This window comes from Sphaeramia orbicularis, chromosome 12 (assembly GCF_902148855.1).
Source record: "Sphaeramia orbicularis chromosome 12, fSphaOr1.1, whole genome shotgun sequence".
Classification (NCBI taxonomy): domain Eukaryota; kingdom Metazoa; phylum Chordata; class Actinopteri; order Kurtiformes; family Apogonidae; genus Sphaeramia; species Sphaeramia orbicularis.
This window is the reverse complement of record NC_043968.1, coordinates 75,390,971-75,417,702: the sequence shown is the minus strand read 5'-3', so window position 1 is coordinate 75,417,702 and position 26,732 is coordinate 75,390,971. Positions and strand designations below refer to the sequence as shown.

Sequence of the window (26,732 nt, the reverse complement as noted above, 5' to 3'; positions counted from 1 at the left end):
AGATAAAGAAGAACAATAAACCACTACCAAATAAAAACAATAGAATAAAGATAGTACCTTCAAACATCTCACATAGTTTCAAAGCGCCAAGGAGAAAAGATGGGTTTTAAGAAGGGATTTAAAAACAGACACAGAGGAGGCCGGTCTGATACGGAGAGGCAGATGGTTCCATAGTTTAGGAGCTGCTGCTGCAAAGGCACGCTCACCCCTGAACTGGTGCACAGTTTTTGGTACACTCAGGAGGAGCTGTTCAGCTGACTTGAGAGAGTGTGGGGGGGGGGTATGTAAAGCTGCAGCAGCTCAGAGGGGTAGGGCGGGGCGAGGCCATTTAGGGATTTAAAAGTAAATAAAAGAATTTTAAAACGGATTCTAAAATGTATGGGCAGCCAGTGGAGTGAGGCTAAAACGGGGGAAATGTGCTTGTGTTTACGTGTGCCAGTTAAAAGACGTGCAGCAGCGTTTTGCACCATCTGAAGACGGGTGACGGAGGAACCACTAGCCCCCCACAGAAAGTCAGTTACAATAATCCAATAGTCACATTCCAGGTCCTGCAATGTAGGAGGTAAATGAACTCAATGTGTTCTCATCTAAGTTCAACCTGAGTACCTGACACACACCGAACACAGCGATCCACCAATCACAGTTGTTCTTAATCGGTTTGCCGAAGCAGACCACGCCCCTGCACATGGAGTGGGTCTCTGGTAACAACATTTAAAAATGAGCAACGAACAAGAGAAAATCACCGAAAACGAAGACTTGGTGCCAAAAGGAAAAGCAACGTCAGTTATCTGGAATTATTTCAGCTACAAGAAGGATGATTTTAAAACACCTGTTCTGTGTCGACAGTGCCTTACATCTGTCGCTACAACAAGAGGAAACACAACTAATTAGTCTGACCATTTACGTCAGCACCACACAACTATTATCAGAATCAGAATCAGCTTTAGTGGCCAAGTATGTGAACACATACAAGGAATATGGCTTCGGTTTTTACATTGCTCACGACATACAGTTCTGACATGAACCCAGAACATGTGGACCTAGACACAATATAGACAAACATTCAACTAGAGACAGAGACAACAATGGGTTGAGATTTACAGTGGATTTACACTGTGATATGTACAGAGTGCAAACTGGAGTTTTTATACAGTGTGTGGGTGTGTGGGTCTGGTCTATTACATGTATACATTATTTACAGTGGGTTTTATATCGTAATATATACAGAAAGTGCAGATTGAAGTATTTATACAGTGAGTGGATATGTACAGGAATAATATTATATCCTATTATATAGGAGACAGATGTAGGCTCGGTGATGTAGCAGCTACGTAATGATGTATTTTAATTGGATCACGTGGTGTTGGTGACAGCAGCAATTTGTGATATATATCACTGGTTCACTTTAGAGGGGGTTTTGTAGCGAGTGGGTGATGGGGGGAGGCTCACTTTTTGCTGACTGCTTTGTTTTGTCCTTTTAAGTATACTTTTTCTTATGGATTAATTTAACGCCAATGAACTACATCACAAGATGTTTTAATGCTTGGATGCCTGAAGATTTTATTGAGATACAAAATAAAGGAGTCTTGTTTAAACACTGGATTGTTCTTTGGACTGAGGTGCGTTGGGCAGTTTCCCCCAGTTCAGCTGCTCGGCGACATGAACTTTGTTAGATAATCGCTAAAATATTATATCCTCCTGAGTATTTTTTCATATTAATATATATAGCAATATATTTCACAGGATTAAAAAAATAGCAATGTCAGTTTTTTCCAATATCGTGCTGCCCTACTGTATAGTAACAAGTACTAATACTTCACTACTCTACTCAAGTATGTTTTGGGAGAATTTGTACTTTACTGAGTATGTTGACCTCCGCCAAGGAGGTTATGTTTTTGCCAGGGTTTGTTTGTTTGTTTGTCTGTTTGTTTGTTTGTCTGTCCGTTAGTGTGCAACATAACTCAAAAAGTTATGGACAGATTTGGATGAAATTTTCAGGGTTTGTTGGAAATGGGATAAGGAAGAAATGATTAAATTTTGGTGGTGATCGGGGGTGGGGGGGTCCACGGGGGGGCCCACTGATCAGCCTTGGCGGAGGTCTGCGCTCTCCGAGTGCTTCTAGTTTATTCTGTTTTCTTTTGTTTTGACTTTGACTACATTTCCTAACTCAATCTCATACTTTTACTCCCATACATTTTTAATGCATAGTATCGTTACTCATTTAAAACATTAATTAAAGGAAATTTAGTGTTTTCACTGTGGTGCTGAGATTACTGGTGACTGCAACAAAGTCAGGAAGATGATTTATCATTGGGCCAAACATGTAATGAACAAGTACAAACGATGGTCCACATTCCACCTGTAGGCAGTCTGTTTATGGAACACCAGTGGTTGGCTGGAGTTCCATAAGCAGCAGCTGTTGAAGAAGTGCACACGCACAATTGTGTGTAAACGCCCCATGTTATATATTCATTGCAGCAGACACACTAACTCACAGGTGTCAAACATCCGGCCCAGAATTTGTGAAATGCAAAAATTACACTGACAATATTAGCAATCAGTGGTGTCAAAATCATTTTATTTCAGGTTCCATACATACACATACAGACCAATTAGATCTCAATTGGGTCAGACCAGAAAAATACTATCATAATAATGTATAAATAATGACAACTGCAGATTTTATCTTTGTTTTAGCGTAAAAAAGTAAAATTACATGAAATGTTTACATTTTAAACAAACTATCCTTTTACAAAAAAATGCGAATAACCTGAATAAATATGAACAATGTGAAATGTCTTGAGAAAAGTAAATGCAATTTTATCAACATTATATCTGTTACTAAATGTTTTGTGTAATTGAAACTGTAATGCAAGTTATAACGCACATGTGTAAATGATAAACTGAGGCAGAATGTTGTTAAAACTGCACTTGTTTTTCTTAGGACATTTCAAGCTGTTCACGTTATTCATATTTTTAAGGAAACGTAGATGTAAACATTATCATAATGCAATTTTACTTTCTTCACGAGTATTATTTTACTGGTCTAGCTCACTTGACTTCATATTGGGGTGAATGTGGCCCCTGAAATAAAATGAGTTTGACACCCCGCCACTAACTGGATGCAGACGTGCTATTTTGCAGCTTTGAAAGATGCAACCGTTAGTGCACACTGTTAGTAAATCAGTTTGTACATTTTTCTCCGTGTGCAATGAGTTTGCACACATTTTTATATATGCAAACCTTTAGTAGATCTGGCCCTGAATGTCTTTTCTAAGGATAAATAAAGTTGAAAGGTGAAGTTGATAATACTAAGAATGATATGGTTTTGTACATAATTCAGGGTTCATACAAAATTTTCAAGGTCAAATTCAAGCACTTTTCAAGCACTTTTAAGGGTCATTGTCAAAGTTTTCCAGCACAGCCCCTTATCACTGGAATAAAATCCATATCTACAGGAATACATGTACTCATACATATATTTTTTTCACTTTTTATCACAATGATGTACATTGTATTACGCTATAAACATCTAAAATTATGTTTCATAATAGCAAAAAGTTTAGAAATGACAGGAGAACGCAAAGTTTTATCCAAAAAAGGGAAGCCACTTGGTGTTCTTCACACTCGCTTTGACACAAAGATTAAGATAAAAATGTAACTGGAGTTGACCTGAGAACAGGAATTTTCTTTTTTGACATAAAGTTTTATTTTTCAAAACGTATCACCTCTCTGTAAGTAGCTTTGGCTGGACATCCAACCTGGCAGAGTTAACATTAAAAATCAATAAATAAACCACATCTCAGAGTTGCAAGCACCTTCAAGCACTTCAACTAAAATATAAGCCCTTTTCAGACCTTGAAATTCAAGCATTTTCAAAAGGGAAGGAAAAAGGGGAGGAGCTTGATTGGATTTTTCCACAGTTGCACATTACCTGCATTGTTCAGCAGTCTGGTCCTGTACGGATGGTCATGATGTTCATTGGCCTGAAAAGAGACTAAGATGGTGAAGGTGTGTGGAGGGAGGAAAGCAGGAGGTGAAGATACGGTGAAAGTGAAAACGTCTGCAGCCGACCATCCGACCGACTCCGGCTTATTCTGGTCATACAGGATAACTCCCTCATTCACCTCGGAGAGAAAGAAAAATGAAAAAACACAAGTTATAATAGAAATCATGTCATTTAACAGGAAAAAGATGGTGCAAGTGCTGACGAATGACAATGTTATCAAGTTCTCTGATGATCAGTAGTATATGACCTGATATATATGAGTATATGACCTGATATATATGAGTATATGACCTGATATATATGAGTATATGACCTGATATATATGAGTATATGACCTAATATATATGAGTATATGACCTGATATATATGAGTATATGACCTGATATATATGAGTATATGACCTGATATATATGAGTATATGACCTGATATATATGAGTATATGACCTAATATATATGAGTATATGACCTGATATATATGAGTACATGACCTGATATATATGAGTATATGACCTAATATATATGAGTATATGACCTGATATATATGAGTACATGACCTGATATATATGAGTATATGACCTAACATATATGAGTATATGACCTGATATATATGAGTATATGACCTGATATATATGAGTATATGACCTGATATATATGAGTACATGACCTGATATATATGAGTATATGACCTAATATATATGAGTATATGACCTGATATATATGAGTACATGACCTGATATATATGAGTATATGACCTGATATATATGAGTATATGACCTGATATATATGAGTATATGACCTGATATATATGAGTATATGACCTGATATATATGAGTATATGACCTGATATATATGAGTACATGACCTGATATATATGAGTATATGACCTAATATATATGAGTATATGACCTGATATATATGAGTACATGACCTGATATATATGAGTATATGACCTAATATATATGAGTATATGACCTGATATATATGAGTATATGACCTAATATATATGAGTACATGACCTGATATATATGAGTACATGACCTGATATATATGAGTATATGACCTAATATATATGAGTATATGACCTGATATATATGAGTATATGACCTGATATATATGAATACATGACCTGATATATATGAGTATATGACCTAATATATATGAGTATATGACCTGATATATATGAGTATATGACCTGATATATATGAGTACATGACCTGATATATATGAGTATATGACCTAATATATATGAGTACATGACCTGATATATATGAGTATATGACCTAATATATATGAGTACATGACCTGATATATATGAGTACATGACCTGATATATATGAGTATATGACCTAATATATATGAGTATATGACCTGATATATATGAGTATATGACCCGATATATATGAGTATATGACCCGATATATATGAGTATATGACCTGATATATATGAGTATATGACCTGATATATATGAGTATATGACCTAATATATATGAGTACATGACCTGATATATATGAGTACATGACCCGATATATATGAGTATATGACCTGATATATATGAGTACATGACCCGATATATATGAGTATATGACCTGATATATATGAGTATATGACCTAATATATATGAGTACATGACCTGATATATATGAGTACATGACCCGATATATATGAGTATATGACCTGATATATATGAGTATATGACCTGATATATATGAGTACATGACCTGATATATATGAGTACATGACCCGATATATATGAGTATATGACCTAATATATATGAGTACATGACCCGATATATATGAGTATATGACCCGATATATATGAGTATATGACCCGATAAATATGAGTATATGACCTGATATATATGAGTACATGACCCGATATATATGAGTATATGACCCAATATATATGAGTACATGACCCGATATATATGAGTATATGACCCGATATATATGAGTATATGACCCGATATATATGAGTATATGACCTAATATATATGAGTACATGACCCGATATATATGAGTATATGACCTGATATATATGAGTATATGACCTTATATATATGTGTATATGACGTAATATATATGAGTATATGACCTGATATATATGAGTATATGACCTGATATTAATGAGTACATGACCTTATATATATATGTGTATATAACGTAATATATATGGGTATATGACCTGATATGTATGAGTATATGACCTAATATATATGAGTATATGACCCGATATATATGAGCATATGACCCTATATATGTGAGCATATGACCCGATGTATATGAGCATATGACCCGATATATATGAGTATATGACCCGATATATATGAGTACATGACCTGATATATATGAGTACATGACCTGATATATATGAGTATATGACCTAATATATATGAGTATATGACCTGATGTATATGAGTACATGACCTGATATATATGAGTATATGACGTAATATATAAGAGTATATGACCTGATATATATGAGTATATGACCTGATGTATATGAGTATATAACCTGGTATATATGAGTATGTGACCTGATATATATGAGTATATGACCTAATATATATGACCTGATGTATATGAGTACATGACCTGATATATATGAGTATATGACGTAATATATATGAGTATATGACCTGATGTATATGAGTATATAACCTGGTATATATGAGTATGTGACCTGATATATATGAGTATATGACCTGATATATATGAGTATATGACCTAATATATATGAGTACATGACCTGATATATATGAGTATATGACCTGATATATATGAGTATATGACCTGATATATATGAGTATATGACCTGATATATATGAGTATATGACCTGATATATATGAGTATATGACCTGATATATATGAGTATATGACCTGATATACACTATATAAGTATATGACCTTATATATATGAGTATATGACCTAATGGATATATGAGTATATGACCTGATATATATGAGTATATAACCTGTTATATATGTATGTGACTATATAACCTGTTATATACGTATGTGAGTATATAACCTGTATGTATGTGAGTATATGACCTGTTATATACGTATGTGAGTCTATAACCTGTTATATACGTATGTGAGTATATGACCTGTTATATACGTATGTGAGTATATAACCTCTACGTATGTGAGTATATGACCTGTTATATACGTATGTGAGTATATAACATGTTATATACGTATGTGAGTATATGACCTGTTATATACGTATGTGAGTATATAACCTGATATATACGTATGTGAGTCTATAACCTGTTATATACGTATGTGAGTCTATAACCTGTTATATCCGTATGTGAGTATATAACCTGTTATATACGTATGCGAGCCTATAACCTGTTATATACGTATGCCAGTCTATAACCTGTTATATACGTATGCGAGCCTATAACCTGTTATATACGTATGCGAGTCTATAACCTGTTATATACGCATGTGAGTCTATAACCTGTTATATACGTATGTGAGTATATAACCTGTTATTTCCGTATGTGAGTCTATAACCTGTTATATATGTATGTGAGTCTATAACCTGTTATATATGTATGTGAGTCTATAACCTGTTATATATGTATGTGAGTCTATAACCTGATGTCCTTGCTGAATGGCACAAACAGACGAACACAGATGCACAGCTCCTACCATGCTCTGAGTGAAGGTTGTAATGTTTTGTGTGGAGTTGTCTGGCATTCGGCGGACCAGGCGACCGAGTTTAGGAGGAGCAGTGAGTGCAAACACCACCGAGTGGTTTCTTTTGATGTGGCTGTCATCACTGGTTACAACCTGCAGCTCCTGCTCTGTGATTGGTGTGACAGAACCTTTAATGGGAACAGAGACACAGTTAGAGATAGAAGGAATGGCTTTACTACTGCAGACAGGATTAAACCTCTAAAACCACAATAAAACGACACAGTGAGTGAATAAATAATTCAATATGTAGTAAAAGAAAGGACTTAAGTGCAACATCCACTTACACACAACTTAACACTGCTTTAAACTCTCAGATTGGGTGATCACGCATCTAAAAATGAATACTCTTTCCATTTGAGCTGTAACTGCAGTGGCTGCTTAAGACAATTACAGATGTTTGTAAAAGATGCCAGAGCAAATCACTGACATACATTACTTTTTGTTCTTTACTAAAACTTCAGATAAGAGTATATAATATATTGTTCATGTTCAACATATTATAGCACCTCCTTGAGGCCAACTAGTGTAAATTCAGAACACACAATGCTTCGTCCTTGCAAAGTAAACTGAGTAAAATTATAAACATCCCATGTGACAGTTTAGATTTCTAAGAGTATTTGGTGTTGCACAATATATTAAATCACATTTCATCATTGTGGTGCAGATTAGTGTCCATTAGAACACAATAGTGGCGTCTGGCATTCAGGGACATTCATGTGGACACGGTGGGGGCCGGCTGAAAGAAATCCCCACTCAGTGTCTTGTGTGTCCACCTTTGGCTTCACGTACAGCAGGGGTCGGCAAGCTTTACAACCAAAAGAGCCATTTTTGTCCCAAAAAAGAAGAAAGAAATCTGACTGGAGCCATGAAAAAAATATTTAAACCTATTATCTCCATTTTACCATGAGGTGTCTGCTCTGCTGTAGCCGATTTGAGATCAGTTTGTGATTTAATTTTGTATTTCTATTACAATAATGCAATGTCTGGTGCATTTATGAAATTATACAACAACAATAAAGAAAACATTCAATATTTGTATGATTTTTTTTTTAACAATGGACACTATTTCCAAGACATAATTTGGCTAAAATTTGCTTAGAGGTCTTATTTCTGTCTTTGTGCATAAGAAATCAATAGAAGTGAATCCCCAAAGAAACTTTGTGTTGGTAAATGCAAGTTATGCAAATTTACAGGATTTCAGTTCTGTTGCAACATGTTGATGGTCATATGAACTATGTTTTCAGGTCAAACATGTCCAATTTCATCACAATTAATGTTATATTTTCATGTCACAAATGGCCAAGTTATATTTGAACTGAATTTACCTGAAAAACAAATATTCTATTCTTTTAGATTCCCTGGTTTTTCTTACAAGATTCTATCCTACATATCACGTTTTATTTTTACAGGTTCAATATGGAGTATGGTGCTGATCCATCCTGCTTATGTTACACCAATACATACATTAAGAATGTCACACGTCACTTTTTAAATCAACAGTTTTCTAATAATAAGCATTTTTATAAAGAAATAACAATTCTATATTGTTATTTACTCTTTAGTATGACGATAAACTATACAATAAATAATTCTGATACTAGTTTTTGCACAGGGATCATTAGTGTAAACGGTGACATGGCTGCCGAGCATCAGTATGATGGGATCTGTAACAACCATGTCACATCCGTCCACTGCCACATTTTGTGTTTTTGTATCAGCTGTTATTGTTTTAGATCCACAATACTAACATTTATGAATAAGAGGAGAATTAGCAATAGTAAGTATATAAGTTTATTACTAATAAAGTACTGGTACTGACCAGAGCATCATGGGTAATGTCACGTCCGTCCACCAGCAAAAGTTTTCACATACACGTGCTATTCAAAAGCCAATATTTCTGAAAATATAGCTTCCACTGTCAAATAATATCAGTAGTCTGTGCACAAATGTATTAGCATTATTTCAACACAGTTCTATGCATTTATGACAACTTATTTTTTTTTTGACAAAAATGACCACTCATTTGACCCCCTAAGTAAATTCTAGCTGAATTACATTGTGTAAAAGAGAAAAAGCTCAACTTTCATGTTTCGAGGCTTACTTTTAAACAAACTGTGAACAAATGCCAATTGAGCATCTTGTATTGAATTTGGCAAGAAAATAATACATTTTGGTTTGTATACTGTAAAAAAAAAAAAAAAAAATTGTTATTCTGTGTATAGCCTGTGCATTTTTGCAGATGCACAAAGTTAGAACAGATTTAGGCCTAAAACAGTTTTACAAAGTAATTACTCATTCAGTTCAGTTCAAAATGCTCCTTATGCTCGTTGTTATATGCGCCCCCTGTTGGTGACACTTTGCCCCTGCTTTATTTGTGTGTAACCTGTCTGTTGACTGTCTGTTAAGCAGCTGATGAGATCTACCTGAGGTGATGAGTGGAGGCAGGCTGTAAGAGTGGAGAGTGGAACGACAGCACCTGACATGAAGACACGTGTCTCTTTTGTTAATCATTTTTGCATTGTGCTTTGAGTTGGAGGTTTCCAATGGTCCTGTTTTGGGTTTTGGTTCTTAGGTAAGTTTTGACCTTTTGGTTAGGGGACAGAGTTGGATCAGATGGCCCATTGCGTGGCTTGGTTCAAATACTCTTCCCACCTTTTGTTACTTTGACCAGGGCCTCCAACTCCCTTTTGTTTGGCTATTTTTGTGAATTTGTTTATGATTAAAATCACTTTCAATGTAGTTTTTGCCTGTGGCATTTTACATGTTGTGGTCTGGCTGAGCCTTAACTTATTTTTCCCTTTGAGACCATAACACTTGTTGACCAGGGCAGCCATAGAGAGGCTAAAGAGCCACATTTGGCCCCGGAGCCATGGGTTCCAGACCCCTGATGTAGAGCAACCCGTCGTCTTATCATCGAGTTGACGAGGTTGTCAATTGTGGCCCGTGGAATGTTATTCCACTCCACTTTGAGGGCCTGATCTGTGCAGTATTTGTGACATCTGATGTAATGTGACATTTGGAGGTGTTCTTTTATTGTTCCCAGTTTAAGGAGTGCCTTACGTAGTAGTAGTAGTAGTAGTAGTAGTAGTAGTAGTAGTAGTAGTAGTAGTTTTACTTCGAGCACATAGAATCATTTATTTATATATTTATTTATTTTTTATTTTATTTTGAACATGCAAAGAAAATAAGACAAAACAAAGCAAATTAAGACATAAAAAAAATAACATTTAAATGGACAGAATCTATCTTCAAGCACATACAAGTCTGAATTTTGCATGGTCGAAAAGGAGTAGGAAGAAGTATAAACTTATTTAATCCTACCCCTCAGTGCTTTTACACCTTTATCATTAACTTTATACAACAATCAGCCTATACTATTTCCCTAATTTTAGCATCGAACCACACCACATCATCACATAAAGAATCATACAACATGGTCTAAATAAATAAATAAAATTTTTTCTGCACTCGAAAAGGAATGGGAAAAAGTTTAACTTATTGACTCCCACCCCTTTTTACAAACTAATAATCAAACTAGATCTGCTTTATCATGTGCAGACAGTGTTTTGAGTAGATCTGGAGGCTCTGACACGAATATTCCTTTGGAGTTAAACCCATTCTGTCAGTAATTCTCGAATTTCATATTTTGACCCAAGCCTGTACCTGTGAAACTTCATTGCACTATTGTCTATACAAACCCTCCCTCTATGCATATGTGTACTAGCAAGGAATTTCATGACAATATGAATGTAAAACTTCAAATTGTTACTTGTCACTTGTTAAGCACAAGCTGTAATTGAAAATAAAGTTGTCCTCTGAAGAGGGGTGGTGGTGGTGGGTTAAAAAATAAAAAATAAAAAAAAAATCTCAAATTTCACTTTTTGACCCAAGCCTGTATCTGTGAAACTTCATTTTCGTTGTAGACCAGCGTTACAAGACATCATGAGCTCATTTTAGGCCACGTCTTGTGTTACACAAATACTGTACATGAGGCGTTTATATTATAGTTCAGTGTAATAATCTAAAATCTATCAAAATTTGTGTGTAAATCCTAGGCTGGGGCATAATTAACCTTGTTAAAGCAGCTCTTTGTGAAGGTATTTTACATACTTTCCCTGAGAAATGACACAAACAAATCAGAACAGAACACACACCCCCTTGCCCCCTCTACTACTCGCCCCCCCCACACCAACTTTTCTATCTTAGCATTCAACTTCCATGCCTCACTCCTTATCATTTACATAATAATTATATACACCCACACACACACACCACATTTACGCCAACACAATACATGTGATCAACATTAGTATCTACAACAGCAATCACTTAGTTTGTCTGTTCAATTGTCTTATGTCTGTTCTGCACCACTGTCTTGTGTCAATCTGTCACTTTATTACATCCTGTCCCTGTGCACTATTGTCTATACAAACCCTCCCTCTATGCATATGTGTACTAGCAAGGAATTTCATGACAATATGAGAGTAAAACTTCAAATTGTTACTTGTTACTTGTTAAGCACAAGCTGTAATTAAACATGAAGTTGTCCTCCGAAGAGGGGTGGTGGTGGGTTAAAGAAAAAAAAAAAATCTTAAATTTCACTTTTTGACCCAAGATTATATCTTAGAAACTTGATTTTCCTTGTAGACCAGAGTTATAAGACATCATGAGCTCATTTTTGGCTACGTCTTGTGTTACATAAATACTGTACATGGGGCGTTTATATTATAGCTCAGTGTAATAATCTAAAATCTATCAATATCTGTGTGTAAATCCTAGGCTGGGGCATAAATAAACCTTGTCAAAGCAGAACTTTGTGAAGGTATTTTACATACTTTCCCTGAAAAATGATACAAACAAAAAATGTAAATCCTCAGATGTTCACATATTTTCAAATGTTAAGCAATATATAATACATTTTTTATGGAAAACATAAAAGTCGACTGTTTTGATATCTTTATCACCACAACCAATGGCAGAAGGAGAAACCACTGAATGGTTCATTCATGGTTATCTCTGTTAAGCTTTATTTGTGCAACCTTGACCAGAATGACAGGAGATAAGTTTTTCTGTTTGCAGCCTAGAGGTACTTTACGTTCTCATGGAGCGGTGCCATCAGCCTCACTCAAAGTATGTACATTCTGGAATCTGTTCATGTAAGTTTATGGACTGCAGATGCCACCAAGCGCCACTGTTACACAACTGCATATCTGTTCTTTTTGCTCTATTTCAAAATTAATACAAAACTTAAACCAATATAATTCTTTTTGAATTTTTCTTGTCAAAAAATGTACCTCAATCAGTAAAATATATGATGTTCTATGAATAGCGTGGAATCGCAGTAATGATTTTGGTCTATTTATCAGGTGTTCATCTGCTTTGATCCCAAATTTTCCAGCTAATGTGATGAATTATGTCAAAAAGATCAAATCATTTCTACTTTCCAAGATATCACATCTTTAAATATCTCAAATAGTTCCCATGAACTTGTGGGAAAGATGAACATTTTGATTCCAGTGATGGGAGTTCCTAGATAAGCTGGTATGTGATGACCCAGTAAACCTGAGGTAGAAACCTGAACAGAAGCGAATGATGAGGTCAGAGTGTTTCTTCACAGGGGTCGTACCTGGGTAGACCTCCAGCGGATGGTTCCTCTGCAGGGTGAGGACCAGGGAATGAGCAGTGGTGCTGAAAATCTGACGAGGGGCAAAGTTCACGCCATCGTTTACTTGGAAGTGAAAGCCGCCTGTCAAAGCACCTGCACGAGAAAAGAGTCAGCGTCAATTTTACGGAATATTTTTTAACCTTTGCTTTATTTGATTTCATTTAAAAACAAAAACAGACTCAAGGACAGTTTTTACCTACAAGCAGTTAAAAGCCCCCCCCCCCCCCCCACACACACACACACTGACTGACCGCTATATTCACAACCCATGCTCCTTCTCTTTTAATCATACCTTGCACATGTCTAATACTGCCTGTATATATCCTTATATTATTATGACCCAGGGTCATAATATAGGTTTGTATATGTGTATGATGTACTAATGTGTTCTCCCCCAGGCCTGTAGGGGTGTTGTGTTTTTCCTTTTCTCCTTGTTGTCCATGCAGGAGGAAGCGGCCGATTGCTGGAGCCAAATTGAAAGCTGCCTTCAAAAATGACCCTGGCTGCAGCAGATCTGTCTCTCATTCGTCCCTTCCCAGTTCCCAATGGAGGTCATGTCTGTGTGTGTTTCCCGTGGCCAGCGCTTGTGTTTTAATGCGTATCTGTTTTGTAGTTTTTGTTTCCTGTACATAGATACATCAGTGGTCAGCCGTCAGGGCCTGCAAGGCCTTCTCTGCTGGCCTAAAAAAATATCTGAATCACAGACTGACGTTAATCATATTTTGTCTATGAATACTTATTAAATCATTCCAAATGATCTGTCTGCTTCCTTTCATAGCTTTTCCCCTGGTTGTGCTGCTTCCAGACATGTATTTTCATATTAAAGCATTTAACCAATCACATTTCAGCCATCATTTGTTGCCAGGCAGGGTCAAAGTCAAAGAAATCCGCCTGGAGGCCTTCACCGTCAGTTCTGCAGGACCTCTAGCAAAACATAAGCCTCGATGAAAATGTTGCTTCAACCAATCAGATTTTGAGTTGGCAACACCAGGGCCCTCTAGCAGGCGTACGGTAACGTCAGCATATTCACACCTTGTGATTGGATAGTCAGAGAGTGAACTAGCCAAAGCTAGCAAACTGCATCTGTAGTGAGCTGCACCAACAGAAATATAGTTGTGTTGGTTTAACAGCTGTTTTGTCAAAACACAATGGCTGAAGGAGGAGAAGAAATGGATTTGGTTGCAGATTTATATTCAAAGCCATTTCCAAGATGGACTTCTCAAGAAAAGCTAGACATCATTAAGAAAGGTCGGACAATTCCGAAGCTAGCAAGCCGGTCACAACCAGGAAAAGGATTTGTACGTCACTTTCACTCCACTAACTACGCCCGGTACCCCCGGTACCCACATGGATAGTCTGTACAACAGAGGAGTTGAACTCTTTTTGAGGAAAAAAAAGACGATTGATTTTGTGTACAAATAATCAGAATTTTGGGGGAGTAAAATGTTGATATTTTCCTAAATATTATTGCAAGTTTATGGGGTTATTATTGATGCTTTTTTGTGTGTCGCAGCTGTAGCTGCAGTAGAAGGAGACGTGTGCACCCTGGGTTTGTTTATTCAGTAAAGGCATTTATTATGGCTACACCAGTTATCTATCTACGATGCAACAGCTCTTTATACTGCATTTCTGCATAATACGATGGTTTTTCGAACCATAAAATAGTTATTGAGGGGTGGATTGATTCAGATGGAGCACTACTGAAGGCCTAGGTATGAAATGCATGGTCCACCACTGATGCATAAATAATTCTCATCACAGCCCAAATTTCTGGTAGGTTTTTTTTTTTTTTTTTTTTTAAACCTTTTTCTCTTGTTTTTGGTTAAGAGAGTTAGGATTAGTTTATTTTATTTTTATTTCCTGAATTTATTCTTTTGAGAGGTAATTTAGTGTGACTTCAGAGATTGTTTTGGTTGTTGTTTTGGCAGGGCCCTCCCTGAACTTTATTGAAGTATACAAATAAATACAATTTTGTACTATAGTTTTCTGGTCTGGCACTTGCGCTTGGGAGTTGGGAAAGGACAAGGGAGCATAGTATGGGCCGGATCTACTAAAGGTCTGCGTGTATTAAAACGTGCGCAAACTCATTGCACACGCAAAAAAATGTACAAACTGATTTACTAACAGTGCGCACTAAGGGTTGCGTCTTTCAAAGGTGCAAAATAGCACGTCTCCATCCAGTTAGTACGTTTGACACAATGAATATGAAATATGGGGCGTTTACACGCAATTGTGCGTGTGGTGGGAGGAGAAAATGAAAATATATTGATTTAGCACACGCAAAGTGATTTATCAAACCCGAAAGCAATTTTGCTCATAGAAATTGAATCTATATTTACCATGTCTCAAAAGGAGGTGCAAACGGTTTATATGCGTAATTGCGCACACATGGAAGTGGTTAGGAGACATTGAAATAATGAAACGAGATGCAGAGAACGCATTTTTCATCCTTGTATGAACATTTTTGGAGTTTATGCTGCTAAATAAGAAACAGAGCTGCTAATCTGATTATTACTGTTCCTGTAACAGTGATAATAAAGATCTATTCTATTCTATTCTATTCTATTCTACTGTATTTTCTCACCACTGTGGACAAACACCAGCTGTCCACTATCGATGTGGCTCTGGGTGAAGTTCAGGATGTGCCTGGAGGGGGCGCTCCTCAGAGCCAAGTGGCCGTTGCTGGGTGGTGTGATGACAAACTCCAGCCCTTCAGGAGGAGAGTCAGAATCCTCGGCGCTAAGATCATTAATGGATATTTCTGTCACTGAACCCACCCACACCTGAAGAGAGGGGACAGAAAGAAAATGACAGGATCTTTCAAATCTTAGCATTGATTATTTTTTTTATTGGCATTTTTCTTTGGTTCGAGTGAACATACAGAGCCAAACTATCCTGCACTAATATAAAAACACTGTAAGATCTGTTCTGTTCTGGAGATTCTGACCCACAGACTGAGGATCCAAGAAGAGCAGTGTCATGATAAATGGAAGAAATTACAAGTTTCATTTCAACGCCGCATTGCTAAAACCAACTGTTAGTCACAAAGGTTTATTATGGTCAATGTATCCCAAATGTCCCTTAGGTTTGTTTTGTATTGTATAGAAATCAAACAATAAAAATAAAGTAAAAACAAACAAACAGACAAACAAAAAAGATTCGTCCTATTCAGTCAGAATGTGTATTTGTGTTTTATTTCATACGTGACTGAATGTTTTCATCATTTAATAATCTTGGTATGAAGCATGAAGAATGAAGTATTTGGATTCTGAATACCACAAATCATTGGTGAAGTGATGCAAAAAAGAGGTTTATTCAAAGAGCAAAAAGGGAAAAGTGAGAATATTTGTGACAATTAAAAATGGATGGACTGGATGATGAAATTAATTTAGTCCAAAGAAGTCAAAAATGAAAACTCACTTTTGACCAATGTTGTATATCCATGTGGATCCCTCATTTTATCTGTAAACAAACCTAACGCTCCCTTTCTTTGAACAAATCCTCTGCCTGTACACTTTCATTCCCCACCTTCAGTCCCTGGTTTGTTGTAACGACTGGAGTCTCGTCGTTAACAGGTATGACGTCAATATGGGCGGTGCAGGGCAGACTGTGCTTCCTGATTTCAGTCTGATTGGCCACGATGGTGAAGTTGTCGCTCAACGTCTCACTGCCGTCGTGGATGTACGAGATGTACTCGCGCTCCAGCTGGGAACAGAAGCACAAAGAATAATGTCCAGATGGATTCCACCGATAAAATGACAATAGACAAAACCATTACAGGACAAGTCTGTCGGACCAAACCATCCAGCACGTCCTTTCAGAGTGGTCGTCAAAAGAACCTAAAGAAGGGGTCTCATACTCATGGCCTGGGGGCCAATTGCGGCTCGCGGGATGATATTTTGTGGCCCCCTACTTGACATCAAAGTTTAGTGTTTCTGCGGCCCACACATACAGGGGTTGGACAAAATAATGGAAACACCTTCACCTCAAGATGATAATGCCCCAATCCATACAGCTAGAATTGTTAAAGAATGGCATGAGGAACATTCTAATGAAGTTGAGCATCTCGTATGGCCGGCACAGTCTCCAGACCTCAACATTATTGAGCATTTATGGTCAGTTTTAGAGATTCAAGTAAGACATCGATTTCCACCGCCATCGTCTCTAAAAGAGTTGGAGGGTATTCTAACTGAAGAATGGCTTAAAATTCCTTTGGAAACAATTCACAAGTTGTATGAATCAATACCTCGGAGAATTGAGGCTGTAATTGCCGCAAAAGGCGGACCTACACCATATTAAATTATATTTTGTTGATGTTTTAAGGTGTTTCCATTATTTGTCCAACCCCTGTAGTTCTCAAATGCACCTTTTTGCTGAGTCTCACCACGTTTTTATTTTAGTTATTTTTTATCTCTTATGGGCTACCATAGATAGTTTTGTCACAGCTTCCAGCAGCATTTGTTGTCAACGGTTGTCAAGCTAGCAAACCGCGAAGTACCTGGGGAAGTATGAACGTTAGTCACTAAGTTGAAACATATTCCGGAGTGACACTAAGTGGACAGAAACTATCTGCCATCACCCAGTTCCAGTCATGTCTGTCTCAAAATGTGCCATGAAAAGAAAGGTTGGCAATGAGCAAAAGGCAATTTCAGGAAAAGTGGGAAATGGAATATTTGTTTGTGGAGCACAGGGGCACTACTACGTGTCTCATATGCGCAGAGGAAGTTGCGATGTATAAGGAATACAACATCTGACGTCATTACTGAACTACACATGCTGAGGAGTTCACAAAATACCAATACCAAATACTGATCTGCCTTGGTGGAGGTCTGCGCTCTCCAAGTGCTTTTCTAGTTATTATTATTATTATTATTAAAGGTGTTTGAAGCTTCTATCTATAACGTGCTACTGAGTTCAGTCCAACCTCAGTGTGAGTGAAGGCTGTGATGGGCATCCCAGGGATCCTGTTGTGCTCCAGGTGTCCGTGTCGTGGTGGAGTGATGACCTGGTACAGGAAGTTCATTCCAGAAAAGTGATGATTGGCCACTTTAATAATGTCAGTGGTCAATGGCAGGGATGAGCCCTCGTCAAGTGTCAAATCAGCCACCTAAGGAATCCAGACAGAAGACAGTGTTGACAGATTCAGTCACAAGTAAGTGACTGATGCTCCTTTTACATTATTTAGTCATGATTACTCTTATTTTTTATTTATTTTATTTTTTTTTACCATCACTCATTTACAACACCACAGCCCAGATAAATATGAATACCTGCAGAGGGAGGAGGATGGGGATGATGTCGATCTCCAGCCTGATAGGCCCGACCTTTGTGACCCCGTTGGTGGCCTCCAGTAGAATGGAGTCATTGGTTTGTCCTGCAGCCTGTTGACTGTAGACAATCAGTCCCCGGTTGAGGTCCTCTTGGCTAAAGGAGGTTGTTGTTGGCTCAGTCACTCCCTGTAGAAAGGACAACGGCAAATAAACCCAGAGGAATTATGAAAAAGCACCAATACTACACCATTATCCCTGTGCTTTTATCCATGTACTGTATGTTTTAGAACAGGGGTGTCAAACTCATTTGAGTTCAGGGGCCACATTCAGCCTAATATGATCTCAAGTGGGCCGGACCAGTAAAACAATACCAGTGAAGAAGTAAAATTACATTATGATAATGTTTATATCTACATTGTTTCCTTAAAAATCTGAATAATGTGAACAACTTGAAATGTCTTAAGAAAAACAAGCGCAGTTTTAACAATATTCTGCCTCAGTTTGTCAGTTTATTATTTATACATGTGCATTACAACTTAGATTACAATTACAAATACACAACATTTAGTAACAGGTGTAATATTGATAAAACTGCATTTACTTTTCTGAAGACATTTTACATTGTTCATATTTCTTCAGGTTATTCAATTTTTTTGTAAAAGAATAGGGTTTTTTTGTAAAAGGTTTGTTAATGTACACATTTTCATGTAATTTTACTTTTTTACACTGAAAAAAAGATAAAATCTGCAGGTGTCATTATTTATAGGTTATTATGGCAGTATTTTTCTGGTCTGACCCAATTTAGATCTAATTGGTTTATATGTGTATGTATGGAACCTGAAATAACGTGCTTTTTACACTATTGATTAATATCTTCAGTGTAATTTTTGTATTTCACAAATTCATCCTGGCCAGATTGGACCCTTTGGCGGGTCGGATTTGGCCCCCGCGCCGCATGTTTGACACTTGTGTTTTAGAGTGAAGTGTCAAACTCATTTGAGTTCAGGGGCCTCATTCAGCCCAATATTATAAAATAATAAAATAGTCACATATAAATAATGTCAGCTCTAGGGCTGGGAATCATGGCCAGTTTCCTCAGTCAATTCAATTTTGATTCATAAGGTTCTGAAGCGATTAATCACAATTCGATTCAATTCGATATCTTAAATAATGAACAGGACACAAACATTACCATATTTCTACAGTGGCTCAGAACAGACTTCTTCGTCATCTTATTCTGTTTTATGGCTGGTGCTTCTAGCCTTAAGGCACATTACTATCACCCTGGGGCACTGACACCAATTTGGCGCCCCTGAAACAGAATCATGTTGGGTCCTAGGTACAAGAAACTCACTGGAGGGGTAGGGTGGGCGGAGCTTCATGATTTCCGCTTTACTATTCCTCTAACTCCACACTCAGCCATAGATGATCCAAGTTAATATTTCTAGAACGACCGGCTTCTGCGACCCGCCTCCGCCGGCCAGTTCCTCTGCACTGCGGGTACGAGTCAGTTGTCGGCTGCATCCAGGTCATTTACTCGCGGTCCTGCTCTGAAACATCAGTCTCATCCACTATTAATTGATTACGCTAAATGAAAATGGAATCCATCCAAAATCGATCACATCAATTTTTTTACCCAACCCTAGTCAACTCCAAACTTTACACTATGTTTTAGAGTGAAAAGAGTAAAATTACATTAAGGAAAATGTTTGTCTATAAACTATCCTTTAATTCCGTGTTTCCCAATCACTGTGCCCTGAGAAATCCTCAGGTGTGCCGTGGAAGATGGTCCAATTTCACCTGATTGGTGTAAGTGAGTGGCGTGACATAGATCTGTATGACTGCATGCACCAATGATCCACTCTACAACAACTGTTTCCCTTTGCAAAGTGAAAATGAAAGTGAACCGGCCCCAATGTGGTGCGTTCTATTAACCCTTTCATGCGTAGTGGTCACTACAGTGGACAGCTATTCTACAGCTGTTCTCTTGTATATTCATGGATTTTTTTTTACCTCTGCCAAGGAGGTTATGTTTTTGCCGACATTGGTTTGTTTGTTTGTTTGTTTGTTTGTCTGTCTGTGTTCAAAATAACTCAAAAAGTTATGGACGGATTTGGCTGAAAATTTCAAGAAATGTTGATACTGGCACAAGGAACAAATGATTAAATTTTGGTGGTGATCAGGGGTGGAGACTAATCTGCCTTGGTGGAGGTCTGCGCTCTCCGAGTGCTTTTCTAGTTGTTTTAGTTTCATATCAGCCAACACACTGGACTCTTACGCATCATCCCATACACTGCAATTGATAAAATTACTGTAACTTTGCTGTTCTAACATATTTGGGTGTAAATCCATTGCTTGTTATTGTTATTAGACTGTAATTAACAACAAAAAGTTTTTTGGTTTGTTTTGCATATTATCTCCATGAAGTGAGTAACGACAAGTATTAGAGTATGTTAAAATGTTAGAAAACACCAGATTAGCAGCATTAAAATGTTTTTATTTCATAATTTTCACACAGTATCAGTAAATACATGTTTCCTTACTTCAAAAATTAAAGGCAGGGTGTCCAGCTTAGGGGACATTTTTGCAACTAAATTACAAATAGCTTCATAAAAATTTTTTCAATCGCATTATTTTTTTAATACCTAGAGGAACCAAAACATCTTGATTAAGGTTCTCATAATTCATGCATGAAAAGGTTAATAAACCCCCCACACTAGAGGTGCGCGGACCCTTGGATTGGGTTGGGGGGCATATGCCTTTATTATATGGGTCTCAATCCGGAAGCTGGGGTTCAGTCTGAGGGGTCGCTGACGTACCCCTCTCAGCTTTCTAGTTCCAAACGCCTCACATCTTACTTCAGTTCCTGCAAGAATATCAGCTTTATGTTCCACTAAACAGGCCCAGGTTTCACACTGAGGAAGTAAACTGAGACTAGATTTGCATTATATTTCAGTAAATATACTTTTTGTGACATGTTTGTTTGGTGGTGTACCTTGTGATTTTTCTCATGTAAAATATGTGCCGCGGCTCAAAAAGGTTAGAAACACTGCTTTAAAAAATGTGAATAACATGAACGAACATGAACAACATGAAATTTCCCAAGAAAAATCTGTGCAATTTTAAAAATATTCTGCCTCACTTTATTAGTTACACATGTACAACTTACACATCACAGTGGATCTATAAATACACAAAATATTTAGTAACAGACAGAATATTGCACTTATTTCTCGTAAGACATTTCAGGTTGTACATGTTTGTTCAGGTTATTCACATTTTTTTTGTGACAAGATTGTTTGTAAATGTAAACATATTCAGGTAATGTTACTTTTTTTTCCACTAAAACAAAAAGAAACATTCAGATTTGTCATTATTTTTAAGTTATTATGTTATTTTTTTTATGCGTCTGAGCTGTTTGACACCATATTGGTCTCTATGCGGAACCTGAACTAGATGATTTTAACGCCTTTGACTTTTAACCTCCTAAGACCCAGGAAATGTAAGCAAAGTACACGCTTTTTTTGTTTTTTATTAAATAAGTGCCTATATTGGAAACATCATGATGCAACAGTTTTTTCAGATGCAGTTTTTAAAATTTTTATGGAATGTCCTTTGTAGTGGACAGTTTTCTATTCTTTTTTTTTTGGTATAAAGTTGTGAAACTCTTGTCCACAAATGTGGACAGAAAACCCATAGCTGGATCTTAGGTGGTTAATATAACTGTAATTTTTGCATGTAGGTGTTGGCTGTACATTTGACACCTCTGTTTTATAGGGTGTGAACTTGTAAACCTGGTAGAAGTGTTGATAGTGCTGGTCTCCGTTGTTCTTTCTATGCCTCTTGTCACGGGAAATCCTCCGCAGGAAGCCCATTGAGGGGGGTGTTTGGACAGTAAAAACTATTTCTGATGGCTGACTGTCTTCATGGACCACCTGTAGAAAAAGATAGTGTCATTTTTTCAGGTTGTCTAGGCTTTGGCTGATCAGAATTGACCATCTTTTAGTGAAATGTTTCAGATAATACAGTGTTTCTCAACTTTGGGGTCGGGACCCCACGTGGGGTTTCTAGTAATTGATTAAAAAAAAAAAAAAAATGTACTAATATAAAAATACATGGTGAGTTGAGAGAGACATTCACAATACATAAAAGACAAACTGTAAGTGTGAAACTGAAGCACTGTGGTTCTGTTTATCTGTCAAACGTTCATTGTGGTCAGTTTCAGATGCTGCAGCTCTTTCATAATTCATAGTTTGAGTTCTTGTTTGTTCAGTATTAACTGTCAGCCTTGTAAATACAAGCTGGACTGACTGTACATATCCTGACCAAGGAAAATCTAATTCTCCCTTTGTGCAGTAATCTACACCTGGCTTTTCTGCCTCCATCCACAATAATATACATTATATAGACTAAATGTCGTCTAAACTTAACATTTATTTGCAACATAGTACAGCAAACTATTACATGATCAAAAACAAATTTTAGAAAAAAAAAAAAAAAAAAAATAATTTTAGCAAAAAAAAATGTCTCCGCTTTGAATGTCTGGGGCAAGGTTTTTATCGTTAATAAAAACTAACGAAATGACGAAAACTAGAATTGAAAAAACATTTTCGTTAACTGAAATAAATAAAAACTATAATTAAAAGAAAAAAAACAATAACTAACTGAAACTGCATTGTGTGTTTACAAAACTAACTAAAACATATAAAAATTATGGATAAAATTCCCTTTGTTTTCGTCTTTGTCAATGTTGGATTGATATAAAATCGATTTATTTTGCTCAAGCAATTTTAACTAGCGGCACCATATGGCACTTCACGGTCCATCATTTCTTGTCACTTGACATTTAGAGTTGTCTTCTGGTCCACACTCTACCTGGAAACATGGAGACTAAAGTTGGGAGAAAGCAGCAGAGTCCTGTCTGGGATTTATTTGAACATGACGGCAGTGGTGATTTCTCATAGACTGCAGTGGAAGCCCGGCTTCCCCTAAAATTACGAAAATTAAATGGTTACATATGTACAGTTGTGTTGACATTTTATTGACTACAAATGTGTTAGAACACGTTCATCTCAAAGACGAGTTCGTTCAGAATCAGCTTTATCACAAACCGACGGACGCGATGTTGTTCACTTCTCATACATTCCCGTTGCGCTATTTTCTCATTCGATCTCTGCTCAGTGCATTTGTCCGTAGACTGCGGGCGTCTCTGGGCTTCAGTGGGACTGAGTGGAACAGTTTTTTTCATTGCGTCAAAACTGGACGGTAATTGGATAAATGCCACAATGTTGTCCCGCCCCCGGATGCCAGGCGTCTCTGGGGGTGAATGGAGCTGGGGGCGGAGCTCGGCCGGGCTGGACGCCAGAATCCCACATGCTGATTGGAGGATCGGTCGAAAGGCTGAATCCCATTTGATTGACAGCTATTTTCAGATCTCCTCCTTCACTGACACAGTTCAGTTCAATACCGTCGCACATTCTGCTGTGAAATCAAGAGAGAAACTACTACGAAATTACTCATTCATTTCTTGCACTGTAAATAAATCACACACATTGTACTTCCTTGTTTCAATTTAACATAATTGCAGCGTTTTCTTGTTTCAGTTACATAATTTAATCATTTGTTGTTCGAGTTTAATATCATTTTGTAGATAGTTAAATCAATCAAACTGCCGGCTAGGTCGGAGTGAAAGGAGCATCTCTTGTTTAAAAATGGCTGAAGTCTAACACCCACAACACACTGGGCCAAGGCAATGTAGGCCGCCCAGCTCTGATGATATTGAGAGGACACTGGTCCAGTCCCTGGGAAAGACACCTACTTGGTACGATAAGGTCACTGAGCATTTTCTTAATTCTTTTTTTTTTTTTTTTTTTTTTTTTTTATGTAAGCCAACAATGAACTTCCCCTGTCTGAAAGACGAGCAGCCGCCACTGCATGATGGCGAAAAAGATAAAACATACAACAAAACTAAAATTAATACTAAAACTAAACTAAAACTAAGCATTTAGAAAAAAAAAGAAAACTAATACAAACTAGCAAACCTGCTCTAAAAACAAATTAAAACTAACTGAATTAGAGAAAAAAAGTCAAAACTAAATAAAACTAAACTAATGAAACTAATGAAAAATGAAATGAAAAATCCAAAACTATTAGAACCTTGTTCTGGGGTCGCCAGAAATTTGTGACGATGAAATCGGGTCATGAGCCAAAAAAGTTTGGGAACCACTGAGATAATACCTCTAAATGTTCCTTGCTGATGGTGGCGTTGTGTCCCTCTGCCACCACCAGTGGACTGTTACTCAGGACTGTCGGCGGCCTCTGGTGACTCTCCAGGTAGATTTTCACAGACACTCCTATGTCCAGGTGGACTTCTCTCCTCCCTGCATCTGATCGCCGCTCTGTGGTCCTTTCTCTTGCTCTCGCCGTCACATTGAACACATCTGACAAATCGTGGCTGCCGTCGTGGTGATACGCCAGGCGACCCGCTACCAAGTCCCTCTGGGTGAATATGGAAATTGCATCTTCTTCTGTGATAGTATCGCGGTCCTTATCGTTAAAGCAGAGGACGCCATGTTTAGGCAGGATGAAGACCTCATATGTCACTTCCTGCGGGTCTCGGATGTCAAGATTGCTGAAGACGCTGAGGTTGGTAGAAGTTAGGGGTGTCATTCCGCCACGCTGGACCATAAGGCCTGTGTTGTTTTCCACCTGTAGGTAAGGATCCTGAGCCATCACCTGCACCAATCAGAGAAGGGAATCAATTAATTACAGCACAGGTGTCAAACATACAGCCTGTGGGCCAAAAACGGCCCGCCAAAGGGTCCAGTCCAGCCCATGAGGTGAATTTGTGAAATGCAAAAATTACACTGAAGATATTAACAATCAGGGGTTTTAAAGTCATTTTAGTTCATATTCCACATACAGACCAATATGACCTAAAGTGGATCAGACCAGTAAAATACTATCATAATAACCTATAAAAAATGACAACTACTAATTTTTCTCTTTTGTTTTAGTGTAAAACAGTAAAATTACATAAAAATGTTGATATTTACAGGGTGGGGAAGCAAAATTTACAATATTTTAAGGCAGGGATTGAAAGACAGTGTATGACCAATTAGTTTATTGAAAGTCATGAGAATTTATTTGCCACAAGAAAATTTCCATAATAGAAAATGTTTTTATTCTATGTGTCCTCCTTCTTTCTCAATAACTGCCTTCACACGCTTCCTGAAACTTGCGCAAGTGTTCCTCAAATATTCGGGTGACAACTTCTCCCATTCTTCTTTAATAGTATCTTCCAGACTTTCTCGTAATAGTTTTGCTCATAGTCATTCTCTTCTTTCCATTCTAAACAGTCTTTATGGACACTCCAACTATTTTTGAAATCTCCTTTGGTGTGACGAGTGCATTCAGCAAATCACACACTCTTTGACGTTTGCTTTCCTGATTACTCATATGGGCAAAAGTTTCTGAAAAGGTATGGATAATAGTGTTAGGTATGATTATGACATCAATATATGTTTGGTTTCTAAACAATTGACGTAGTGCCTGCTGAGAAAAAAACAACTAAATGTTCATTGTAAATTTTGCTTCCCCACCCTGTACAAACTATCTTATCACAAAAAATTTGAATAATTTGAACAAATATGAACAACATGAAGTGTCTTAACCCTTTCATGCATTGTGGTCACTACAGTGGACAGTTATTCAAAGCTGTTCTTTTGTATATTCATGGATTTTATTGTTTTAGTTCCATATCAGCCAACACAGTGGATTATCCCATACACTGACAATCATATCATTACTGTAACTTTACTGTTCTTGATTAACCTGATCTGTACTGACATGTTTTAGTTCAAATCAATTGCTTGTTATTATTATTAGACTGTAATTAACTGTTTTTTTTAACAAAAATTTTTTTTTTTCATGTTATCTCCATAAAATGAGCAATAACTAGTAACAGAGTATGTTAAAATGTGACAAAATATCAGATTAGCAATATTTTTGTAAAAATTATTTATAGTTTTCACACGGTATGCTGGTAAATACATGTTTCTTTGTTTCAAAAACTAA

The 26,732-nt window shown here is 37.0% G+C and overlaps 1 protein-coding gene across 1 annotated transcript in view; it reads right to left on the bottom strand.

Annotated features, from left to right (window-relative positions):
- LOC115430434 (chondroitin sulfate proteoglycan 4-like) overlaps positions 1 to 26,732 on the bottom strand; it is a 76,005-nt gene that overhangs the window by 14,542 nt on the left and 34,731 nt on the right. The window contains 9 exon segments of the mRNA XM_030150435.1: positions 3,935 to 4,127; positions 7,674 to 7,849; positions 13,348 to 13,479; positions 15,971 to 16,169; positions 16,915 to 17,091; positions 18,311 to 18,493; positions 18,657 to 18,842; positions 22,451 to 22,591; positions 24,894 to 25,391. Of these exon segments, the coding sequence (XP_030006295.1) occupies positions 3,935 to 4,127; positions 7,674 to 7,849; positions 13,348 to 13,479; positions 15,971 to 16,169; positions 16,915 to 17,091; positions 18,311 to 18,493; positions 18,657 to 18,842; positions 22,451 to 22,591; positions 24,894 to 25,391 (1,885 nt within the window).